The sequence below is a fragment of the Pinus tabuliformis genome, chromosome 7, assembly GCF_031772625.1.
Source record: "Pinus tabuliformis cultivar Carrire ecotype Pingquan chromosome 7, CPIR1, whole genome shotgun sequence".
NCBI lineage: Eukaryota > Viridiplantae > Streptophyta > Pinopsida > Pinales > Pinaceae > Pinus > Pinus tabuliformis.
In genome coordinates, this window is record NC_142293.1 from 516,444,825 (window position 1) to 516,472,141 (window position 27,317).

The 27,317-nt window shown below is 38.2% G+C and overlaps 1 protein-coding gene across 1 annotated transcript in view; it reads right to left on the reverse strand.

Annotated features, from left to right (window-relative positions):
- The window catches only part of ABC1 (ABC transporter 1), a 260,843-nt gene that overhangs the window by 116,046 nt on the left and 117,480 nt on the right, over positions 1 to 27,317 (reverse strand). The window contains exon 5 of the mRNA XM_089449129.1: positions 20,019 to 20,178. Coding sequence (XP_089305255.1) covers positions 20,019 to 20,178 — 160 coding nt within the window. The remainder of the gene's footprint in view (positions 1 to 20,018; positions 20,179 to 27,317) is intronic.

The window sequence follows — 27,317 nt, forward strand, 5'->3', positions numbered from 1 at the left end:
GCATCACCAGTTCAGCAATGAATCCTCCCATTTCTTCTTTTCCAATAGCGCGTCCTATTGCACCTGTGGGAATGCCATCAACAAAGGTTGCCTACAAATCTCTATTGGATGATGTGGTCCAGCCAGATGTTGTTAAGGAGCTATGCAAGTTGTTGCTCATTGTATCTGGAGAGGCTGCTAAAACTTGTGCAAAGGAAAAATGTTTGCAAGATGAGGATGCAAATAAGCAAACACAGGAAGGGAATGATTTGGGAGAAAACAAAAACTGAAAGGTACTAGCAGCACAAAATGAAGAGGATATAAATCGACATGCTAAAGATGACAGGTTGGTTGTTGATAAAGGGGAAAAGGATATTGGTGGGTCAACCTCTTCTAATGGTGTAGATGACTCTGAGTCAGATGGTCGTGTTGATGCCCATAAGAAAAGAGATGTGTCACCAGGAACTTTAGCACTGATGTGTGATGAACCGGATAAACTTTTTATGACCTTTGCACCACCTTCACGAATTCCTCCTTCTATGGGTCCTTACAGTCAACATGCAATGCAGATTTATGCTGAACAAGAGAGTTGTGTTGATGAAATTTCGTGATTATCTGCATAAGCTTGTGATAGTTGGAAAGTGGATAGCCACACCAATGCTAAGCAGCGTACATTCAACGTTTTGTAAGAGAATACGAGAAAGTACGTGGTGGCTCTGAAAGTACTATTCTAGAATCAGCTCCAACAATCCTAGGTAGAACACCAGATTGCATCACAGTGTTTTCGAGGTTGATGGAAGGGATGAGGACAGGTGAAGTGGAGATATCTTGGTTATCAGAAGTGATTCCTTCAATGGCAAGGTTTGCAATCCTCATACAAAAGCGTTTTTTTTTTAATATCTGGGCTCCACACGAACGGCCCTACCTTGATGACTTCACAAAAGAATGCGCAATTCCAATGGAGAGCTCAGGTGATGTGACTAGGAATCTGAGAAATAATTGTCACTCTGCTCACTAATAGGTTATAATGAGGTGCAGAGACAAGTGACAGATCCGAATATGACGGAGAACGCCCATTTTTTTGTTATTTCGGGAGAATGGGCAGAGATGGCAAGTTATAAGGAGAGAACCTAGCTCAAATACAACTGACAAAGGTTTTCGAATGGAAAATCTAAGTGGTAGAGGGTTAGGTTTGACCATCCAACTCTGATACCATGGTTAACATAACCATGGCGTAGACAAAAGATATGAATGATATCCTTGAATGCATTATTGTTCACAATGATACATATTTATAATGCATTGGAGTGACCCTTGGATTCATATTCCAAGTGCTCCCTTGGACTCCCTTTGACTGTTCAGCTTCCACACCAACCCTTAGAGGATTAGGTGTCCAACACAATCATTAAGCAATTACACATGAAAAACCACAACCATTAACAATATAGAGCAGAGTAGATCACAGTAAATCAATGAGACAAGAGACACCAAAAATTAGGCTAGAGTCCAGTGTGAAACCCACAAGGGGAAAACCCAGTAAATCTTTCCTTATGACAGAGAGAGTCCAATTCATCAATATGCACATCAATCAATATGCCATAAATAGGAACATTCAACAAGGTAGATAAACAAAAGTGACCATCATAATACCTCAAGTCAACCTTCAATTTTGTGCACAAGAATTCCTTCAATTTTGTCCATACAAGGTCAGCAACTAAGTCTTTGCATTGTCCCCAAGAAGTCTGAATATTGGCCTCATTCTTAGCCTCAAGTTTATAATAGAAGAAGGTATTACAAACCTTCCCATTATCCACAAAGAGTAGCTTCAGTCGTTCGCATGAACAAAGGCAACATACCTTTGCATAAGTGTCACAATCCTTCGCATGAGTTAGGGGTATAGAACTTCGTACGAGTGTTAAAGAAATTCCACAGACCTTTGCACAAGATGCCACAAGTAGCTGACAAAATTACAGATATTAATGCCATAGAAACTTTGCATATGTGATGCCACAAAGTGCCACAGAAAATCAGTCTAAGTCACAGCAGTATGATGCTCCAGGTCCGATCCATAGAAATATAGTACGTCAGATCCGCATATTGTTGAGAAAATGGTACAAGTGTTTCCTAGGGCATTAGCCTTTATAGGAAAACAGATTAATGTCCTTTTTGTCATGTAACATTATGAGTTATATTAATGTCATGGGGTAAAGTAAGTTTATGAGGTAGTACATGTACTAGGTACTTTTTAATAGTCACTTTTTATTTTAAATGTGACTTTAAGGAGAAAAATACAAAGTGCATTTTAATATTAAACTCACTTTTATAATTTAATGTTGACTTATTTGGAGAAAAGTGCACAAGGTATACAACATTAAAAGGTGACTAGGACTCATTAATTGAGAGGGACCACATGAGAGAGGGGTTCAAGTGGGGGACTTGATCTCATCCATTGATCCTTCATCAATAGGTTTAGGTTTTCCTATACTAATGAGAGACAAAAAGGGAAAAGGCAAGGGAGACTCCATTCATTTTTTTCTTCAAGTGAGCCTTTGGAGAGGAGAAGGAGAGCCAAGGAGGAGAAAAAAAGGCTACTACAGCCATTGTTTTACAAGAGGAAGAAGCTATAGCAAAGGAGGGGCTCTATTCCCAAGGAAGAGGAAGAGAGAAGTTCTGGCTCGAATTCCTAAGTAGAGAAATCGGGCTATTGATGCAATTTTCAAGGCAGTAAGAGGAAGTTTGCTGGCACAAAATTCGAGGCTCCATTTCAATAGACTTGGAACACATTTTTAGGCAAGGATTTAGGCACAAATCCCGACGCTGACCAAGCATTAAATTCTGGATTGTCATCACTAATTTTTGAATTGAGATTCAGCGTATATCCCGAGGCAAAGGGTTCAGGAAGGTTGCACAAATTTTCTATACGTCTGAGAAAGGAAGTTTCAGATCTGACGAAAACATCAGTTGATAACCAAAAAATAAATCAATAAGTACCTTCTACTATAACATTGAACAACTAGCGTAAAACAATCTTCAAAAACCCAAAGGATTATTGGTTGAGAGGGAGGAAGGTTCCCTAGTGACAAATATGTGATTTATCTAAGATTTTGTGTTGGTTATGAGGGTCATGGCGACTGGTTTGAGGGTGGAAGATAGGTTGAGTGGGGCAGAAAATTTTGGCCCTTGGAAGGAGAGAATGACGCTACTGCTTAAGGAAGTTGAGATGTGGGACATCATTGAGAGTCAAGTGCCACCTCTCAATGATTCAGCTCAATTGGTAGACCTCAACAAGCGAAATTTGAAGGCAAGGAGTATCATTCTCGATGTTATTAAAGACCACTTATTCCCTCATGTGACCGAGAAGAACTTTGGCTACCACATGTGGGATTCCCTAATCACACTTCGCCAAAGTTCCAATGAGAAAAGGAAAATAGTCTTGCGACAGAAGCTAAGAAACACCAAGATGACCAAGACCGACAAGGTGACCTCATACCTCACCAAGATCACACAAGTGAGAGATGAGTTGGTCGTAATGGGAAAAGCCATCCCTGAGGACTAGTTTGTCAGGACGACACTTGATGATTTTCCCAAGCAGTGGGATGGATTCATTGATCGCATTGTTGCCAAAGAGCATTTTCCACACTGGAAGAGGATGTGGGATGATTTCATCCGTGAAGAGACCAAGAGGAGTGCCAAGAGTGACAGTCAACATGAAGGTAAGGAGGATGAGGACGAGAATGTTACCCTTGCGGCTAAAGGCAAGAAGAATAAGAGGTCCCCAACTGGGGCCAAGCAGCAAAAGGGAGAAAAGGAGTCTAAGAAGGACATGAGCAATGTGAGATGTGTTACCCACCGCCTATGGGTGACACCCATAGGAGAAATTTTTCTCCTAGATTGTCTTCAGTCGATAGACAGTAGCCCCTTGTAGCCACCAGATAGCTCGATGTGCCACCATTTCCACCACCTGAATCGGCTATTATGTACCCTCGCCCATCTGTTATGATCGTATGTTTGAAGGTGGGCCTTCCAACCCCGAAGGTATGGTTTTCATTATGTAGTTGGGTATCTTTGCTTACTTATCATGGACACTTTTGGGCATGGATTAGTGGGGGGATTCGGCGGAAAGAATGGGCTTGGTTTGTACTCTTGTCCCCTTGTCCAACTTGAAAGTTAACCTTGTATCCTAGTCTCGTGGGATCTCCTTTATTGGCTACTAGATTAAGAAGCGGCGCTATATGGGAAATCTCGATTTTGGTTGTGTGGTCCCACTTCCCAACACCACATAAATCACTCCCCTCCGCTCATTATAACACCTTTCCACATATTTCCAATCTGGGTCCACATTTGTCCAATGGGTCCTCTTGTCGCACAGAGTGTCAAGGCAGCACGACAACGCTCAAACCCGGGGCTGTCACCCTGATCCCCGATCTCTCCGTTTAAGTCGTCTCCCTAGGCTAAGGGGGGTAGACCCTATGGGATAAAAGAAGACCAACTGGTAATCAGCTGGCTTGGGAGACACAGCGAGGGAAACAAGCACTTGATTGATTTTAAAACTTGATTAGATCTTTAAATGTTTAGTACCAGTGCCTTTGCTAGATGAAGTGGAAATCGAATAATTGATTCGCTGCTTAGGAAATATAAATACGAACAAATCTTTCAACAATTGCTTGAAAATATTTACTGAAATGTCTAGCATACGATGAGCATTAAAACATTCAAGCAACCACGATCAATTTTAATAACTTAGCAAAGCTCCAACAATTAAATTTTCAAAAGATAGAATACTTTGAATGACCACAAAATGCTAACCAGTTCATAAAATGAATCACCACTTTCAGATAGCTAATCTTCAGATAAAATCTAAGCACATTTAGCTATGTCGAATACCACGAAAAAAATTTCTTTCAAAAATTTTTTAATTTTTAAATATTTTATATATTTTTTTTTTATTTTTTGATTTAAATCAAAAGCCAAAACCCTAAAACCTTTTATGATTTTTTTATTTTTATTTTTTGAAAATCAAAATGAAACAAAAGAAATCTAACTTTTTTTTATTATTTTTTTTAATATTTTAGATTTAATCAAAATCAAAATAAAACAAAGCTAAACTTAAATATATCTAAAAATAAAACTAGAACTTAAGCTAAATAAAATCAAAAGTAAATAAATAAAAGTCTAATTCTAAAACTGAAAAAATAACCAAAGCCTGAACTAAAACCTAACTTAAACAAAATCAATAAATAAAATGAAACTAACTCTAAGCCTAAAACCTAGTCATATCAAATATATGACAATGAAGAAAATCGAAATGTTTTGAGTTGTTATCGTGCAGCAGGCTTGCAGGTGAGAAGAGAAGCTCGACGGTAGAAATGCGAAGGAGAGGATGAGTCGTGCATCAGGTGAATGCTGCAGGAGCGGGAAAGGCAATTAGCAATGGAGCGATGGTTAGACCAGACGGAGAAGCCACTGCAAGGAGAGACCCACAGGCAGAGGATGACGGCTGAGGAGGAAATGGGAGAAATCACATAAGGGATTGCGATTGCAGGTGAAGAAATCCGCAGGGGTATGGTGGTAACTCGGATCAGTGGAATGAAGGCAAGGATGGCAGCGTGAGGAGGGTTTCAAAGGCTGTGTGGAGATGAGGGAATACGCAGGGATAATCTCTGCAGGTGCTGCGTGAGGGGACCTAGCAGTGAAGTTTGAAGAAGACTGAGCGATGGAGGCAGCGTGGACGGCGTGGAGAGGCAGTGAGTGAAGGAGAACTGCACGCAGGGAGTTGTGGCAGCATGAGGGGGATCAAGGTTAATAGGGAAACAATGGCAGCTAGGGAAGAGAGAAGACGGAGAAGAAAGCGGGTTGAGGTTGTAGCGATGAGAGAAGAGCTGCGTAAGGGCTAGCAGGGGACGCTGGAAGGGAAACCGCAGAGGAACAACGTGAGGAGCAGGAGGGTTTGAGGCAGATCACGTGGAGTGAGCTGAGGGTTTCGGAAGTGGGAGCTGAAGAATGGACGTAGGGATGGCAGCACGCTAGCTTTGAGGAGCAACAATGACTGCGTGAGGGTTATGGGAGGATAGAACAGGACACAGGCAGAGAGGGATGTGGGCAGCGGTTGGAGAAGAGGGAGTTGCCTTTCCTGATGTGTTTTTTGCAGCTGGAGCAGCGATTGAGGGTGGCTATAGCAGCAAAGAAAAATTCCGAAGTCTTCCAGAATGATAAAAACAATTTTGAAATCCTCAGAAAAATATCCCAAATTCCAGAAAACAAACTTCACACTTGTACTTCGGATTTATCAATGAAACCCCAAGCAGCAGCAGACAGATGGCCTGGAAAACCTTGAACCTTTTCAGAAAACTTAATTTAGAGATCAGCTGCTTCGGACTGAAAACCCCACGAAATTTTGCAGATCTGAAACAAATGCCCCTGCAAGAGCTGATTCTGAGGTCAGATCTTACCCTCCAGGGCCTAGATCTGGCTTCAAACTAGAATCTCCACTTCAGATCTGCAACCTGCACTGACAAAACAAACACCCAAAAACAATATATGCAAGGATCATATTAAAAACCCAAAAACCAGCTAAATAATTACAATATTCACAGTTTGAAAGCTCTAAATAGCTAGATTTGTCAGTATGCCACAGAAATATTTTTAAAATTTTAAATTTAGTATGAGGTGCTTCAAAAAACCCTTCATGCATTCATCAGAAAAGTTCTAATGATAAGCCCAGGATCAAAACTAGTTGGGTTCTTCAGAAAATGCTTCTTCCGGAGTTGGCTGGTTCAGCCGAGAACTTCCCCAAACGCCCGATGATCTTGAAATCAAGATTTTCCTGCACAACTTACTTCAACCATTAACAAAGAGGGAGAAAACGATACTAAAATCCAGATCAAATGGAGATACCTGCCATCATATTCATAAATTTAACTACCATTCAAACCCTAGTGACTAAACAAGATACATGTGTTTAAAATCACTCTTCATCACGTTATCATCAATGGCTGAAATTAAATTTATGCACAGAAATAAAACATCTTACAACATTTCCAAAAGAGTAATACCAGCAAGATTTCAACCCCAAAGTCTTTCTTTATTGCACATGAAAAATGACTACAAGAGAGCTTTCTTTAGCACAAGACTCAGATCGAATGATCTCAACTGACCACTAACCTCCTATTTAAAGAAAAATTTCCCAACGGCTAGTTCAAGTGATCCTTGTCAGAACGATCTCGACCGTTGACGAGGATCAAAAATCTTTTAATCTCATCCGTCGAAATTAAAATAATGAGGAAATTCGAAATTATCATTTAAATGCAATTTAATTAATTCAAAATTTTAATTTTTGAATTAATTTCCTCAAAATTTTGACTTTGATTTAACCCTAGGGACCAAGGGCATAAAATTTAGCAAAATAATCATTTAACCTTAGTCCCTAGACCCTTTAAAAAATAATTTTTTAAAGGACCATCGAATTTAGCCTTTGGAAAATTTAAAAATACCTAGGAACTAGGACTTATGAGGGGATAAAATATTTTTTTAACCCTCAAGACACTTTACATCATAATTTTTACATTTTTACATCTCAAGGGGGAAAACCCATTTGACATAGACCCTCATAGTTTATCCAGTCTCACAACACAAATATAATCCAACAGATCAAGCAATTTGTAATAAAATAACCTAACCAAATAGTTAGGATTATTCCCAAATCACTTTTACATAGACTCGATCTAGCACACTAGGACTCCCCTAAGATTCTAATGACAAAATCCACTCCGGCTTTGGGGTTAGGCTGAAGGAAAACTCTGTCGATCATGGATTGGTGAGACAAAAAACCTTCCGGAACGTAGATCATCACTATAAAATTAGGTTCACCTAGGCAATTACATACATGACACAGATCTGCTGAGATTATTTACACATTTACACATGCAAATTGGGTTTACAAAACAACACGATCAGGCTGATGATGATAGTCGAATGGCATGGACTCGTCGATCAAGCGCTACCCTTTTGCGAAAAAAATGGGATGTACTGTTATGGGTCATTGACACGTAGTGGTCAACATCTGGCTCTACTTGGGGACACGTTGTTGCATTGTAGGAATGTGAGAATCCAGAATCTGCATCCACGCAACACACAACAAAACATAAGTAGCATCCATCCAAAAATCATCATATGACATTAAGCACAAGAAAGATATAAGCTCTTCATTTATTAACTATCTAGTAACATGAAAAGTAAATCTAATCCTAAAACAGAAATGAAATGCTGAAAAGACAGGGAGTAGGGTTAGAAATACAGAGGATGCCCCATGGCATCTAATGCATTCAATATAGTGTATATTGAGCATTTGCCTGCTTTCAGGCAAATCTATCGATTGTTTCTCGGATGTGCCATGTCCAATCCTCCATATGGTAGGACCTTTTCCTATCCGGAAATTAAGTTTCTCGCGGCCATCTGATGCATCAAATCTTTTTATCACTCTTTCTCTTGCGTTTTTTCTTCGTGGTAGGCTGTATCACTAATGATGTGGAACATTCTGCTTCGAAACTCTTGGATGAAGTATGTAAGATATGTGTGACATGTCTTTCTTCATTTTGCATCTGATCTTTATCGTTTTTTGTTTTATCCAGGTCACCTTCAATTAACCACTTTTCAATGACCTCCTCATAATAAGATGGAGTTTTTTGCAGCAGATAATGAGGCTTCTGATCTATTGACATCTCCTTGTTTCTTTCATCCTCTGACTGATGCTGAAATTTCTGTACCTGTATCGTTATGGCATCCATCTAGCTAGAGTGTTCAACCTTCATAGTACTGATTTCCCTGGCATGGTCTTCCTCCATGGTCAATAACTTATTCTGAAGACATATCTGACTAGCTTCCATATCTTTTATTACTTTGTCGTCCTTTGCCTTTATGGTCATCAAGCAATGTTGCATAGAGTTTATCTCTTTCTTATGATTTGCTTGCATGGTAGCCAACTGATTATTATAATCGAGTCTCATGATGGTCATATTTTCCTCTAGGGCTAATAATTTGTTTTGCATAGAATTAATTTCCCTGTCATGATTAGCTCTCATGGTTTCCATTTCCTTAGCATGCTGACTTTTCATGTCGATTACATGATCAGAGTGTTTAATTCTCATGATTTCCATTTCCTTATCACGTTTTTCCAGGTGGGTGTATAAGGTTCTCATATCTTTGACATAATCAATTACAAATTTTTCTTGATTAAGCTCCATATTTTTTACCAGCTGTGTTTGACTGAACTGCATGTCTTTAACCAGCTGCTTTAGTTCTTCTATAATTTGCTTATCATTTTGCCTTTCATTGTCGACACTGTCATGGATTTGATCTGTAACAGTACAAGTGGATGGCGCATTCTAACATGGAGAATTGTCTTTAAATCTTTCATCGATAGTTGGATCCTTCACAAAATCACTTTCATTCTATTGCATAATTTTAGGGGCACAAGGCGAGCTATCTTGATAACCATATCTATCTTTAAAAGCATTGACGATGTCTTGTAAAGAAGCGAAAGAACCTTCAGGACAATTATTAAACCAATTCAAAGCATCACCCTCCAAAGAAAAGGCAAATAGACACATTTTGACATCTTCATGATTATACTGAGGAGAACTGCAATATATGAGCATTATACGAGTAAACCTGCATAAATGTTTTCGAACAGCGACTGCATCACCACCCGAGAATAAAGACAATTTATGAATGGCCACTTCCGAAATATCATGGAGAACATCAGTAAAATGACATGAGGCAAACAAATAATCCATGATGAATAATGAGGGACTAAATGGATGATAGAGAGAGACCTTTACTCAAGAAAATCAAGAGATGAAAGAAGTAGAGTCGCCATTTGAACACGAATTTAACTCTAGAATCCAAAAGGCAACAAACAACCAGATATAAGAGAGGGCTTCTTGTCTGGGAAATAATAAATGGAAGAAATGGAGTCACCACCCAGACAAGAAATGAACCGAAGTGCCCAGGTGCTAAAGGTACGATTAACGAAATGACGAAAGATAGGGCGATGAAAAGATCAAATGACGTCAGGAAAGGCTAGATGCTTGACAGGCTAATGAATGGCGGAAAAATGAGATGTGCCAAAAAATGTTGACTTTGCCGGTCTCAAATGAATGATAGAAAGATAAATGTCATAAAGCCCAGGCCCAATAAATCGGTCCCCCGCAACGACACCAAAAAATGTTATCGTTGTCGGCTCAAATGAAAAGATGACAAATGAGAAGATGAATGAGGAAATGTTGTTGAAACGCCGAGAATAAAGTATCCCCGGCAACGGCACCAAAAATGTTGTCGCGCAGAGTGTCAAGGCAGCACGACAACGCTCAGACCGGGGGCTATCACCCTGATCCCCGATCTCTCTGTTTAAGCCGTCTCCCTAAGCTAAGGGGAGTAGACCCTATAGGATAAAAGAATACCAACTGGTAATCAACTGGCTTGGGAGACACAGCGAGGGAAACAAGCACTTTATTGATTTTAAAACTTGATTAGATCTTTAAATGTTTAGTACCAGTGCCTTTGCTAGATGAAGTGGAAATCGAATAATTGATTCGCTGCTTAGGAAATATAAATACGAACAAATATTTCAACAATTGCTTGAAAATATTTACTGAAATATCTAGCATACGATGAGCATTAAAACATTCAAGCAACCACGATCAATTTTAATAACTTAGCAAAGCTCCAGCAATTAAATTTTCAAAAGATAGAATACTTTGAATGACCACAAAATGCTAACCAGTTCATAAAATGAATCCCCACTTTCAGATAGCTAATCTTCAGATAAAATCTAAGCACATTAAGCTATGTAGAATACCACGAAAAAAATTTCTTTCAAAAAAATTTTAATTTTTAAATATTTTATATATTTTTTTTTTAATTTTTTGATTTAAATCAAAACCAAAACCCTAAAATCTTTTATGATTTTTTAATATTTTATTTTTATTTTTTGAAAATCAAGATGAAACAAAATAAATCTAGCTTTTTTTTTATTTTATTTTTATATTTTAGATTTAATCAAAATCAAAATAAAACAAAGCTAAACTTAAATATATCTAAAAATAAAACTAGACCTTAAGCTAAATAAAATCATAAGTAAATAAATAAAAGTCTAATTCTAAAACTAAAAAAATAACCAAAGCCTGAACTAAAACCTAACTTAAACAAAATCAATAAATAAAATGAATCTAACTCTAAGCCTAAAACCTAGTCGTATCAAATATATGACAATGAAGAAAATCGAAATGTTTTGAGTTGTTATCGTGCAGCAGGCTTGCAGGTGAGAAGAGAAGCTCGACGGTAGAAATGCGAGAGAGAGGATGAGCCGTGAATCAGGTGAATGCTATGGGAGGGGGAAAGGCAGTCAGCAATGAAGCAATAGTTAGAATAGACGGAGAAGCCACTGTGAGGAGAGACCCACAGGCAGAGGATGACAACTGAGGAGGAAATGGGAGAAATCGCATAAGGGATTGCGATTGCAAGTGAAGAAATCCGCAGGGGTATGGTGGTAACTCGGATCAGTGGAATGAAGGCGAGGATGACAGCGTGAGGAGGGTTTCAAAGGTTGTGTGGAGATGAAGGAATACGCAGAGATAATCTCTGCAAGTGCTGCGTGAGGGGACCTAGCAGTGAAGCTTGAAGAAGACTGAGCGATGGAGGCAGCGTGGACGGCGTGGAGAGGCAGTGAGTGAAGGAGAACTGCACGCAGGGAGTTGTGGCAGCATCAGGGGGATCAAGGTTAATAGGGAAACAATGGCAGCTAGGGAAGAGAGAAGACGGACAAGAGAGCTTTCTTTAGCACAAGACTCAGATCGAATGATCTCAACTGACCACTAACCTCCTATTTAAAGAAAAATTTCCCAACGGCTAGTTCGAGTGATCCTTGTCAAAGCGATCTCGACCATTGATGAGGATCAAAAATCTTTTAATCTCATCAGTCGAAATTAAAATAATGAGGAAATTCGAAATTATCATTTAAATGCAATTTAATTAATTCAAAAATTTAATTTTTGAATTAATTTCCTCAAAATTTTGACTTTGACTTAACCCTAGGGACCAAGGGCATAATATTAACAAAATAATCATTTACCTTAGTCCCTGGACCCTTTTAAATTTAATTTTTTAAAGGACCATCGAATTTAGCCTTTGGAAAATTTAAAAATACCTAGGACCTAGGACTTATGAAGGGATAAAATATTTTTCTAACCCTCAAGACACTTTACATCATGACGTTTACATTTTTACATCTCAAGGGGGAAAACCCATTTGACATAGACCCTAATAGACTACCGAGTCTCGTGACACAAATATAATCCAGCAAATCAAGCAATTTGTAATAAAATAACCTAACCAAATAGTTAGGCTTATTCCCAAAACACTTTGACATAGACTCGATCTAGCACACTAGGACTCCCTTAAGATTCGAATGACAAAATCCATTCCAACTTTGGGGTTAGGCTGAAGGAAAACTCTGCCGATCATGGATCGGTGAGACAAAAAACCTTCCGGAACGTAGATCATCACTAGAAAATTAGGTTCACCTAGGGAATTGCATACATGACACAGATCTGCTGAGATTATTTACACATTTACACATGCAGACTAGGTTTACAAAATAACACAATCAGGCTGATGATGATAGTCGAACGGCATGGACTCGTCGATCAAGCGCTACCTTTTTGCGAAAAAAAGGGGGTGTACTGCTATGGGTCGTTGACACGTAGTGGTCAACAGGTCCACAAGGAGTTAAACTCCCCTACCCCTTGCCCACACTTTGGGTCAGGCCTCGAACGATGACCCAGAGGTTGATGCAGTTAAAAAGAAAGTAAAAAAGCATAATTTGGCCACTCTCAACAGGTAATGTACCATAAAATGCAAAAGATGGTCGATGTTAGAATAGCAAAAAGGTAGAAAGATTTTCTTATACTTGATAATTACTTGTGTAATTCTTATTTGCTTATTATCTTTTGTGTTCCTCTTTAGTTCATCAAGCAATTATTAAAACCATATAAAGATTAGGTACACCAGATATAGACGGACAGCCAAGGAAAAGCCCCACTCTAGAGGTAAACCCAGTCAAGAACTCTTCCTTCAATAGTTTCATGAGACAATCCAAGACTTCTTGACCTAGATAGGTACTTCCTCCAATCACCAGGTCAGCCTTTGTCCCATTGTTGCCACAAGGAGATTTGTATCTATTTATATACATTTGAAAGTTTGTTACTGATTGGGGTTGTGTTTGTACAAGTAAATCTCTTGGAAGTTTGATAGCATGTTCTACGTGCCTAGAGTTGTCAATCAGTTTGATAGGGAGGGATTTGGTGTCGATCTGTGTGATTGGATTTGTTACCAATTGGAATAATCAAGAAGTTGAGGCTTTGTGTGTGAGACATTGCCTAGGAGGACATATGGCCGACATTATGTGTTGATGTCTAGTTCCCAAAGTAGGGAGGGTGGCATTGGTTATAGAGCTCTGACCTCGGATACGCACCTAGATCCCTGGGTTGATGGTTAGTAAGTAAGCATGATGGTGCCTAGACAGGCTGAAAGCTTTAACCGATCTTAGTCCCACTTGGATAGATTGCCCTAGTCAGAAATCTAATCTGTGGCATTGTGGTGCCTAAACTATTGAGAGACCTTGGATAGATTGCCCTAGTCAAGAATCTAGTCCATGGCATTGTGGTGCCTAAACTCTTCATAGTTCATATAGTTTGAGATCTTTCGTATGAATACCTCCCTAGTTAAGAGGGAGTGTTGAAAAATGTAACTAGGTTCGGTCTTCATAAAATGTATTTGTCAAAAGAATTTTTATTATTGTTACAATAAGCATGGGTTTCATGCTTGAGTCATCATTTTACTAGTTAAAATCCCCATTGTGGATTTCTAAGATTAATAAAGAGTCATTAGAATCATTGTATATTTTATAAGACCCTTCTTGCGCTTTCGAACGATGTAAAAAGAATTATTTTTGAGTCAAAAATGAATTAGGTAACCTCCACGCCAAGTCGGCCAAAAGAAGATTAAGTTGGCCTCAAGGAAGGCAATTCGACCTCATTGGAAGGCTAAATATACAAGGCAGTTCGACTTCATTTGGAGCATCGCACTCTCTCAAGCATAGTTCAATATCTAAAGATGGAAGCTGGAAGCTAAAAATGTGAAGTTGAAGGAAGGGGCTAAAAGGAGTGTGAGTTTGGTCAAGAAGGAAGGGAAGAAGAAAATCTAAGTTTTGGTGTCTCTCTCTCTCGTGTGGGCTGGTTTAGGCCATCGAAGTCTCCTTATCAAGGTCGAAGTTGCTGTTGATGCTGGAAAGTCGAAGTTGTTGCTGATGTCGGACGCTGCCAAGTCAAAGTTGTTGTTGATGTCGAAAGCTGCCAAGTCGAAGCTACTACTGATGTCGAAAGCTGCCAAGTCGAAGTTGCTAGGGTTGAAGTGTTGCTACTAATAGGTCGAAGGTTGGATCGAAAAAGAAGAGGTTAGCTTGGTGTGGAGGAGGTCTTTGTCTAGGTTGAAGAGTCTCAAGGTAAACTATTGAAGGAAGAGATTTTGACTGGGTTTTCCCCTAGATAGGGGTTTTTCCCTGGCAGAGTGCCTACATCTTGTGTCTTGTCTTTTGTGATTTTCATGCACACATAGTTTGGTAATTGTCTGATGAAAGATAATATAACAAATAAGTAAAAGAAGCCAACATAATTCACAAGTAATTATCAAGGAAGAGAAATCTAACCCTAATCCTACTAGCATTGATTGCTCAACAGGCTCCAGCTATGCTATACTCTTGGTCAAAGATATCCTCCCAAGAATCGCCCCATCAATAGGATACCAACTCATTATCAAGTGCATAAATATTTGTGCATGGAATAAGTCTACCATGCTGATGTTACTTGATGGTCAACTCATGCTACTAGGCCTGGTCAACCAACATGATCCATCTCGAAAACTTTGCCCCTCTCTCCCAATTGTATAGAGGTGGGTTGGTAGTGTTGTAAGCCCTATCTATACACTCCTGAAGAGGGATGCTCTGGAACTCCCAAACGCACTCCTCTTGTTTCCTTTCTAGGAACTTTAGCCATCCCTCAACGCTAGACAGCTTGGTCGTTGACTCGGCACAAACCACTCTAAGCTCCTCAATTTTATTGTTCTACTGCAAGACGGTGTCTTGTACTATTTGGATATTTTGCTTTAATGCCATAAGATCGGTCCTGAAATGCTCAATATTCTCCTAGCAGTTTAAGGGTGTGACAAACACAAGTTTGTCTTCCTCGTTATCCTTGAAATCACTTCCATCAATTTGTTGAAATTTTGATGTTCTATGTTGTAACAATTTGTTATTCAAAAACTTCTTTTTGCTGCAACATTATTTAAGCAATTGTATATAGAATATAAAATTGAAGACAACCAAGAACAAGATAAGACACAGAGAAATTTGGTCCAATGACTAGGGCAAAACCCACAAGGGGAAAACCCAACCAAATTCTTCTTCTATTAGATATCAATTGTTCAGCAGAAATACAAAGTACAATGAGAGATCAAGAGAATGAGTAAGTTCACCCAAATCTAAAGAAGTTGAAGCATGAAGATAATTGGCAATAGTAGTTGATGCAAACACTAAAACAACCTTAAAGTTCTGCTCTTACTCTCCAAGTCTCTCTCTCTCACAATCTTCTTCAAGTTTCTCCAACTCTCTCTCTCAAGTTCGAATTCTTCTTTCACAATGCACAAGTAGTGAGAATGAAATGATATGAGATACATATATATAGGAGGAGCAACAAATTCTGGTCATAAAGAAGGAGAAATACACATGCCCTGGGGAGTTACATATGCCATTTAGGGAGGAACACATGCCATTGTAACCCATGCCATTAAGGAGGTATGCATGCCTTAGTAACTTATGCCATAAAGGAGAGCAACACGTGCCTTAATAACTTATGCCATAAAGGACAGAATGTAACATATGCATTAAAGGGTGCGTAAGAGGAATCTTTTATGACATGTTTTAATGAGTGTGTAAAAGGAATATGCCATGCTTTTAATGAGAGCGTAAGAGAGAGTGTAATTTATCTATTAAGTGAAAGAACGTAACATATGCATTAATTGAGGGGAGTTGCATATGACATTATTGAGTGCCATGATTTAGAGCCATGAATTTCCTTTTAATAATAAAATAATAGTTGTTAAAATTTTGATGCCCTATGTTGTTACAATCACTTAAATCCGGAACTTCTTTATGCTACAAAATAAGTTAAGTAACTGTAGATAAAATATAAACCATATGCACAATTGAAGATAATCAAGAATTCAATGAGACACAAAGAAGTTAAGTCAATGACCAGGGCAAAACCCACAAGGGGAAAACCCAACCAGACTCTTCTTCTATTAGAAATCAATTGTTCAGCAAAGATACAAAGTACAATGAGAAAATGAAGAAGTTCACCCAAATCTGAAGATCTCTGACAGTAGCAGCTGATGCAAACATTGAATCAATTTAGCTCTCCAAGATCTGCTCTTGCTCTTCAAGACTCTATCTCTCTCACTCAATCTTCCTCTAGACTCTCCAACTCTCTCTTTCTCAAGTTTTACTTCTCCTCTCACAAGCACAAGTAAGTGTGTCAAGTGAGGATGAGAGGCACGAATATATACGAAGAGCAAGGAAGTCGAATTCATGAGGAAGTAACTCTTACGGCTTGAGGAGGAGTTGCATATGCCAAAATAGGAGTGTAACTTATGTCATAAAGGGGAGGAGTGTAACTTATGCATTTATGAGAGATGTGTAACTTATGTGTTAAAGAGGTGTAAGAGGAATCTTTTTATGATGAGTCTGTAAGAGAGTGTAAGAGATGCACAAGAGCATTATGTTAGTTTTTTATAGCATCGGATGTACTCTAGCCTTGAAAATTGGTGGAGAGGCTAAGGCACATGAGTTCTAAAGAACCCAGAAACCGTTCAGTGAAATTACACCAAAATTGTATTTTATTAAAATAATTAATATTTTTAACAGAGTTCCTAAGTCTAAACTTAGGGAAATTGTATTAATCAAAATATGGGTGAGAATTATCTAAAAGGCGGATCAAGTCATGTTTTAATCTTAGTCGTTGATTAGAGACTTAATCTCAGCCGTTGAAGACTCAACAGGAAAAGTATAAGAAGGAGGCTTGGGGATCATTTAGAAACACCCACGGAGAGAACAAATTGATCTGGAGTTTGATTTCTGGGGCTAGGAAGCTAAAAAATTCGAACTAGGTGATCATTTTGAAGCAGAAGGGCAGTGAGAATCCAAGAGAAGGGCTTTCCGGAGAATACAAGACTAAGAGAGGACAGAAAGACGTCCAGAGGAGGGTTGACGCTAGCCTACACAGTGCTGACGCAGAGGCAACACAGTCAGTGAGGGGAATTCGAAATTCTGCAAAGGGAATTCGATTTGCAGTTGCCAGGAACCAGGGTGTGAGACTGGAGGCAAGAAAGTCGAATTCTCAGCCAACAGAAGATCCAGAGCAGAGGCAACGTAATACCCAACAGGGGTGACACAAAAGCAGCCCAGGGTGACGCAATTTGAAGCAGAGGCCATCAGAGGGTGACGCAGAGCCTCCCAGAGCTGGCGATCAATCACTATTTCTCCAATGATAGGGTGAGATCATTTCACTAGTCTTTTGTCCAGTATTTTCTCTATAAAGGATTGTTAGATGAGCATCCTAGATTTGCATTCAGATATTTCTCCTACATAATAATAAACCCTCAGAGCTGCTGCACTAGCTTTCCCGCATTGTGCTTTTCCAGGGACTATTGTGTCCAAAAGTAAGTGTCCTATGTATCTTGTTCTTTGCTCCGTTTTCTGTTTCATGAGATCAAATATTTAATTAGTGTAGGCTGCAGAAGTAATTTGCTTCAGTATTCAGAAGAATAACTTGATGAATGTAATTTAAAAATCAAGTAGGTGAAGTAGATTCAGATTTGTTGCACTAGGGGTTCCTTCAGTGTAGGAATTTTCACACATTAAAGAGAGAGAGGAATGAATCCATTAAGAGAGAGAGAGAGTAACATATGCATTAATTGAGGGGAGTTACATATGACATGATCGAGTCTCATGATTGAGAGACTTGAATTTATTTTTAATAATAATATCATAAAGAGGATAATAGTAATAATAATAATAATTTTGATGATTAAGTTAAAAATTAAACAATTGAGATTGATTAAAGACAAGTTAAGTGATTTTCCATCGTATATATATGATTATGAATTGATGGAAAGTGATTTACTATTTTTGGAAAGTCATGGTTGCAAAGATAGACATGACTTTCTATTTTTAGATAGTCACTTTAGAAAGGTCAAAAATGAAATTTTATTCAAGTAAATTCATCCCATAGCTATCAATTTTCAACAATAGTATCATAAAGGATAATAGTAATAATAATATTGATAATTAAGTCGAGATTGAACTATTAGGATTGATTAATGATAAGTTAAGTGATTTTCCATCAACTATACTTGATTATCAATTGATGCAAGGTGATTTACTGTTTTTGGAAAATCATACTTGAGATGCTAGACATGACTTTCTATTTTTAGAAAGTCATTCCAAAATTGTCAGAAATGAAATTTTAAATAAGGAACTTCATCCCTAAGGTGCCAATTTTAACACAATTTTCTTCCATAGATTTTTACTCTTAGATTGCATTAACCCTTGATTGAGAGAGGCACTAGTCTTACCTCTTTTGCAAATCTCATAAAATAAAATAAAACCCTTAAATTTTTATATTTTATGTTTTCTAGAGTAAATTAGGGTTAAGTTATAGTGAAATCATCATCTTTAAAGTTTCAGCATTATTTGCATTCGGCCTTATTGTCCTAGGGTTAGAACTTGCATGCATTTAATTGGAGAAGTGAAAATATTATTTTACATGCATTTTTCAGCCATAAATTAGGGCTGATGTCTATGATTTATATTGTTGCTATATGTCTTTACTATTTAGCCATTGAAAAATTGTGTAATTTATTCTCTTGTCTACTCATTGATCAGCCATAATTTTACATTTGTTTATCACAGATTTTGGGGCTGTTTTTTCATTACCAATATAAAATATTTGCATGCTGTAAAGTGCTGATTGAAACCCTATTTTATAGCAACACAGTGTATTTTCTTGATTGCATATGTTTCAGAACCTATTTGACATTTTAGGTCATATTAATCCCTCAAGATTTAGCCATAGGGTCCTTTGAACTTTCTCTCTTGAAATTACAACTTAAATCACCCGAAACCCTAATCATTACATATGTGTCTTTGAGTGAATCTTGTGGTAGAAGTTAGAACCCTTCGGGGGTATTTAGCCAAGTCCATTTGGGTTACCCAATCCCTTAGATATATTGGGGAAGCCTCCCTTGTGGAGATTATATTCGACCACAGAAATGAAGGGAGTAATTGTTGAGGTGAGCGTAGTAACTCTCCCATCGTTGCTCTTGATCTAGATTGCTTAGTGGGGCTTTGCACTATGGTGCTAGATTTTGTAGTAATAGGTTTGATGCTCAAGAATACCAGCAGCAAGTCTTTATCAAAGAGATGAAAATCACAAGATAGAACCTCAAAAATATAAGTTGTAACACTCCTATAGCAGCAATTGGAAGAATCTTACAAATAAAATCAAGTGGAAGGAAAAAACAGTATTCAAATGAATCCCAATATAATGAACATTGTTTGTTAGGTGTCATTTTGGTATCTAATTTTATTTTTTAGTCAGAAATCTGAACCATAATATGTTAAAGAAAATAGTTAAATATCAAGTTGAAAATGATCATCAATAATGTATGATATAACACAAAATGATCACCAAGTGATTTGTAGAGATAGAATATGTTAAAATGAACCTACATGTTATTGAGCAAAACAAAAACTGTCCCTATAACTGCTCCTGTGTGTATATGTAATGAGTAAAGGTTTTGAGACATTTATACAAAATTATCGAAGGTTCACTATATTTATCATTGGGAACAATTCTTTAATATGTTCACACCTGTAACGAGCTCTGTGGACAGAACTCTCCTGACGGAAATCTCGTCTATGACCAAAGGCACATAAAAACCATCTACTCCAGACAAAAGCTCACGGAAACGTTTTTGGTTTGCTGCTTCCAGCTCATAATTGCATTCCCTAGCAAGCTCCACTTTTGCCACCTGAAACCAAATCAATCTTTCTTACGTGAATCTCATCAAGGATGTAGATGAAGTTTGAATTTTCACATGTCTCATAGAACAAAGCGAGATTATTTTCTAGCTTGTGAAACACTCTCCTGACATGATTTTATAAACTAGTTTTGATCCATAAATTACATAAAAATAGAGGTTACTAATTCAAAATTTATTTTGGTTCTTTGAAGCAGAAAACCTAAATCAAATCAGAACATAGATATAAAAACAGTAATCATAGTCGCAAATTAAGGACCTTCATCAAGACTACTAGCACTTGGCAAAGAAAACATATTTTGTTGGAAAACACTAAACATATGCACAGGAAATATTATGAAAGTACCTTATTATAATTGGAATCAGCTTTACAACATGATTGAGACATTTTTATTCGTAAATTGAGTAACAAGTCTACTGAATTTTTAAAACAATAACACAACTCTAATTAATAAACTTAGACCATTATGACTTTATTCACCACTAACATAATCTACTAACGGCTACACTAGGTTGGGTCACCTGCTGACCCTTACTACATCAACATTATACTTAACTATTTCCTACGTGTCAGAATATCTGTAAACCCATTTGCATCTAACAAGTTTTTGACCCTTTGGTAGAGGAACAAGATCCCATGTATCATTTGCCAATAATGAACGATATTCTTCATTCATAGTTGCGTCCCAATCTAGATGGCCTGAAGCTTCTGCAAAGGTGTCAGGATCATAATTCTCTGAAGCTTGAGCCAGTAAAGAAGAGGCTCTATCGAACTGATAACGTGTATGTCGCTGGTCTGTGGGATCACTGACAAGAGCGCCTGTTGCATCCCGAGTAGCACGGACCCATTTTGGAAGCTGAGGAGCTGAAGAAGGATCCTGAGAAGGTGGGGGAGGATTTTCATCCTCACTTTCATCATCTAAAGAAGAAATATTTTCAAAAGTAGAAGAGATAGAGAGAGGTGGCACATCCGCCGAACTAGGCTCGTAGGCCGATATATTTTCAGCAAACTTTACATCTCTTCTAATGATAACATTTTTGGATTTAAGTGGAATAAGCTTATATCCTTTGACATCTTCAGAATATCCGACAAAAGTACATTTTTCACTCTTAGGTTCTAAAGCTTTATGTTTCTCATCTGGAATATGGGCCCATGCTTCACTTCCAAAAACATGAAAGTGACTTACATCTGGTTTAATTGAGCTCCATCCTTCTTCTGGAGTGATATTCTTTAAAACCTTAGTAGGAGTGTGATTTATTATGTAATTTGCACAGTTAATTGCTTCTGCCCAAAAATTAAGACTAAGTCCTTTAGATTGAAACAATTAGCCATTTCCTTTAACGTGCGATTCTTCCTTTCAGCTACACCATTTTGTTGTGGAGTATATGGAACAATACGTTGCATTTGAATTCCATTCTCAGCGCAAAAGTTGATTAATTTGTTGTTAACATATTCTCCGCCATTATCAGATCTTAGCTTTAGAATTTGATGTCCAGATTGTTTTTCAACAAAGGCCTTAAAGGCCAAAAACATGTTAAATACTTCACTCTTGAGTTTTAAGAAGTATACCCAAGTGCGTCTGGAGAAATCATCAATGAAAGTTAAGAAATACTTGTAGCCAGAGAATAAACCAACTGGAAGTGGACCACATAAATCACTATGCACAAGCTGTAAACGGGCTGCCAAGAGGCACGTTTTTCAAAACTATCTCGATGATGTTTTCCAAGTACACATCCGGAACAAACACCATCTCTACAAGATACCATTAGAAGACCTATCACCATATTTTCTTTACATAGATTTTGAAGGGAGCAATAGTTTAAGTGACCAAATCGCTCATGCCAAAGTTTGCTCACTTCATCATTATGAGCAACAAATACCGAGGGAAGATTTGATGACCCAAAGTTGTTAAACTTATACAACCTTCTAGAATCATCAGTAATGCCAGTAGCTAAAATCTGTCTAGGATCTCTTAGGTCCTTAATTACAACATCGTGAGGTGAAAATTCAACAATTTTACCTTCACCAGAATGATTTATTTGATATACAGATAGAAGGTTGTAGGATAAGGTTGGAACACATAGTACATCATTAAATTGACCATTGTCTATATGAACAATGCCAGTTCCTACAACACTAAGAGATCTATCATCACCAACATATATGTTTTTGGTGTTACAATCATTTAAAGAAGAAAACATGGCTTTGTTTTTGGCCATGTGATAAGAAGCTCCAGAATCAATGAGCCACTCATGAGAATTAGAAGAAGAAGATACATTTAGTGCATATCCAGACCAAGATGTTTCACAACCACATGCAGAAAGTGCTATTCCTGAGGATGAAGTTGAAGTTGAAGAGCGCTCCAAATGGATGTTATGCTTCTTCATGGCTGCTTCCAAGGCTTCCATCTTCTTAAAGCATTTGGATTCTAAGTGGCCATCTCGATTACAAAAGTGGCAATGTCTATCAGTCTTCTTCACTTTGTTATTATTTGCCTTATCATTTTGTTGAAATGATTTTTCATTTTGAGGCTGAAATTGCTTAGGACCCTTGTTTGGTTTAGGACCATTCTTTTTAGGATACGACCTCTTAGGATTCTTTGAATTTGGTTGCTGCTGGGTGGCTAAGGCTTTCTTAGAAGAGTTTCCAAGATTAAGAAGACCAAGGTGTAAGAGTTTTTCTTGTTCTCTTATTAAAGAATCACAAAAGGAATCAAAGGAAGGGGACTTGTAGTCTTGTCCTTGAGAAATGAAGGCTTCTCTTGTAGAATGGAAGGTGGAAACAAACACAAAGTAGGCTGGTCCCAACTTAGTAAGAATGGAATACATAAGGTTACCATCTTCTTTCTTACCCTGAACACCTTCCAAGAGAAGTCTAAGGGTCTTGAACCTGGACAAAAAATCTTCATTGAAAGAAAAATTATTGGGGTCCAATGTAAGCAACTCATTTTCGAGTTGATGGGCTCTAAGTTCATTTTCAATTCCAAAAACTTTAGTGGTCTGTTTCATTGCTTCATCAAGAGTATCAAGTTCTATGATATGGAATCTAAAGTCTCGAGAAATAGACATCCCTATCAACCCATGTGCTTGATCTTGCCTATTTTCCCCTTTGGCTGCCTTATCTTCATCTTTCGGTTTGGTTTCTTGCCCTGAAGCTATTCTGTAAAGACCTTTACTTCTAAGTAAATCCACAATGTAGGACCACCATTGGAAGTAGTTGGTGCTGTCAAGAATAACTTGGCATGGACTTTCCATTTTAATAGATACTGAAGCTATAGATGTTGAAACTAAGTGTTCCAATGGAAAGATCTCGAAAAATTAGGCTGGTTCAAAAAAAACGACTATGAAAACGGCTTCCAGATGAAGAAGTTATGGCTTTTTGAAGAAAAGTTGATGAAGATGCCGACGAAGTGCGGAAATGTGCGGAAATGAATGATAATGTTATATTAAAAAAAATCCACCCCCTTTCCAAACATAATCTAATTAGCTCAACAAAAAGAAGACTTGAACTCAAGACCTCTACTCTCATAAAGTAGCTTTAGACCAAGTGAGCTAGATTAAAAGATTGGTAATTTTTAGAAAAGAGGAAGGGGTTTTTTTTTTTTTGTCACTGAAGCTTTGGGCTGCATGCTTACTTGAGAAAGCTCTTCTTTCCCTACAAAACAAAAAACACAGAACCTAACACGGACATACAAAAAAAAACAAACCTTACGGCTTGAAGTTAGCTTTAGCCAGAAACTAAATATTTTCCTCAATGTTTCTGATTTTCCGAGATCACACTAAGGCACGGCAGAAAAGAGCATACGCATGAGAAAAATCCTTCCTTTATGTTTCTGATTTGCCCAGATCGCACAGAGTCGCGGGGCAAAGAGCATACGCAGAAATGAAAGGTATAGATCCGGTAATAAAAAAAATAAAGAGCTAAATAAACCGAAATATACAAAGAGAAAATAACTAGAAACTGCAAATAAACACTGTATACCTCCAGATCTTAAAAATGATGTAGCTAGGGCTACCAGAAACCTTTTCGCGTGAGACGAAAGGGATTCCTCACTGGAACAGATGCTCCTAACACAATAGAACAGACCTCTCGGCCCAAAAGTAGTCAGAAACAGTAGATCTAGGAAATGGCAGTCGGATGCAGTTCTACCGGCTTCAGATTTGGATCACCAACGGATGCGGCCCTCAAATAGCTCTGATACCATGTAGTGATTTTTCGTTACACCAAAACCCGCAGGTGGTGGTAAACGTTTCAAACCAGTAACTAGGATCCCCAGGGTGGAAATTATGGATTCCATAGAGGTGCAGTGATTCTTCCAACATTATTTTCATGTTATTAAGATAGATTCCCACCCCCTCTGCCATTTGATAGAAAGGATCCAAAAACTTTTAGAAAAGAAGATGACAAATAATAATTACAAATTTGACAAAATGATTATAACTATCTAAATACTGCATATGGATCCACCGACATTCACCCTTATTACATCAACATTATTTTCATGTTATTAAATAAGATTCCCTCCCCCTCTGCCCTTTGATAGAAAGGATCCAAAAATATTTAGAAAGGAAGTTGACAAATAATAATTACAAATTTGGCAAAATGATTATAACCATACAAAGACTGCATATGGGTCCACCAACATCCACCAAAGCATATGGGTAACCAGTTGCGACACTAATTGATTTTCTACGTAGAAGACTTGGTAATTATTGTATCTCCAGAATCTATTGTACAGCGAATAAAAACCATCTGTTGCTCTTCTCCTTCAATGGATCTGGAACCGACCACCAACATCCACCAAAGCATCGGGTAACCAGTTGTGACACTAATTGATTTTCTAGGTAGAAGACTTGGTAATTATTGTATCTCCAGAATCTATTGTACAGTGAATGAAAACCATCTGTTACTCTTCTCCTTCAATGGATCTGGAACTGACAATCAATGCTACATCATGTTGTTGTCACCTTGTATTGAAGAAAGTATTCACCTAGACAATGATCCATATTGAGCAAACACTTCTAAAGTTCCTGTTGTCCAAAGGTTGTGTTTATGAGGATACCTTTTAAGCAGCAAATTAAAACAGGCAATCATCACTAGTTTAACCAAACATGCCACCCTCCTCTATCGCTTTAGCATCCTAGGTATCATGGTGTATTAAACTGTCCCTGTTTATTACTTGTAGACAGAATATTATACATTCATTGACAGGATGAACAAGAACGATTTTACAATGAGCCTCGTGATGCTCTACTTACAAGCATTCACTAGTCACGAGGTGAAAGAGTATGTGCCCTTTGACCTTTCATTAACTTTAATTATATTTATTATTTTTTATTAATTTTTATTATTATCATGTTTATAACATTGCCACCATCTTAAAGAATGATTTGTCCTCAAAGCATAGTAAATACTAAATAGGATTCTCTAGTTGAGCACGCTTCTATGGTGGCATGAAGCATATCTCTTTTTAGGGGTTTGACTTTGTCCATACTTTGAGTGAGGTTCCTTTGTATTTTTTGCATTATAATTTGAAGTCTTTGACCCGATTGTTTAACATAAATCTGTATGCATCCTGGTAATATATTTTCCTTGCTTCTATTGTCATATGTTTAGTTATATTTCTTGGCCCTTTTTATTAATTGTAATTGATTCTTCTCAAGGGTCAAACTTTCAGCAGAATATAACTTATAGTGTTGACTTTGCCAATTAAACTCCATGAATTGTTCTTCAAGGTTTGTCATATTGTTAAAATTGGCAACTAGGGCCAAACTCCATGTGGGTCATCTTATTTATGGCAGCTGATATTTTTCCTAGACTCCTCTCATCAAGAGGTGTAGGATTGATCTAAAGATCATCCAATTCCTATAAGTATTCATGGAGTTATGAATTTATTTGTGTTATAAGACAATTCGTCAAGGTCGACTGGGAACCAAATAACCCCCACATGTGCTCAACGTTTTAGTATAAAAGGAGATGACTTGAGAGTCATTTCACACACACTTCACTCTTGATTTCTCTCCACTCGCTTTGGCTTTTTAGTGGATAAGAAATCTAGGAAAGGAAGCCCTAAACGCAGGAGGAAAGGAGGTTGATCTATGCTGCCCTTACGAAGATCAAACCGCAGTTATGGAAGGGACCTATATGCTGACCTAAAGAAGATGTCCTTACCATTAACGCAGTCATGGAAGGAGTGTTAACACAGCTATGAAGGAGGCTAAACAAGCTACCCTAGCCGCAGTCCTAAAAGTTGCCATAGCCGCAATCCTAAAAGTTGCCCTAGTCGCAGTCCTAAAAGCCTACCTAGCCACAGTCAAGGATGGTTACATGATGCCCTAGCCGCAAATCCATGATGCCCTAGCCACAGGTCCATGATGCCCTAGCCGCAGGCCACTTCAAGTGACCGAATTGATGGATGGAGGGCCAAGGTTCTAGGGCCGAGAGGGCAAGCTCCTAGGCTGAGTAAAGGAGGAACATAACGTTGTATGGAGAGGCCTAAACGCAGGCCTAATGCTGTTGTCCTAGAATACCCTAGACGCAGTCATTCACTGCCATACGCTATTCTAAATGAGGTTTGTTCATACTTGCAGGGAGGCCGAGTTTGGAAAGGAGAATTACGGATTGTTTGAGGGCAGCAAAAGGTAAGGTAAGACTGTTTCGGAAGGTTGTTAGTGTGCAACAGAGGTCTGTGGTAGGCCACAGGCCTAGCCACTCCAAAACAGGCCAGCATGGAAGTGTTAGGGGCTGCCATATGCTCAGAACAGCAGCATGAGGAGGCAGCCATCTACCTTGACTAGGCCGCAGTTCATTAAGGTTGTTCAAGGTATGTTTTGGGGCATGATTGTTGGGTTGTTGTAGGTTACAATGGGACAGCAGCAAGCACGGTGCTGCAAACACAAATGGGACATCAAGCAACCACAGAAGCAGCAATGACATGTGGCAGCCAAAGCACATTGGGACAGCACTAGCAATTCTAAACAGTGCAATAGCAGCATGGTGCTGCAAGGGACAGCAACATGGTAAGTGGTGCAGCAGGACATGGTGCTTGTTGGAGCTTGGTACTTGGGACAGCAAGCTATGACATGGCACAACAATCCTAAACAGTGGGACAGTAGCAAATGCAATCATG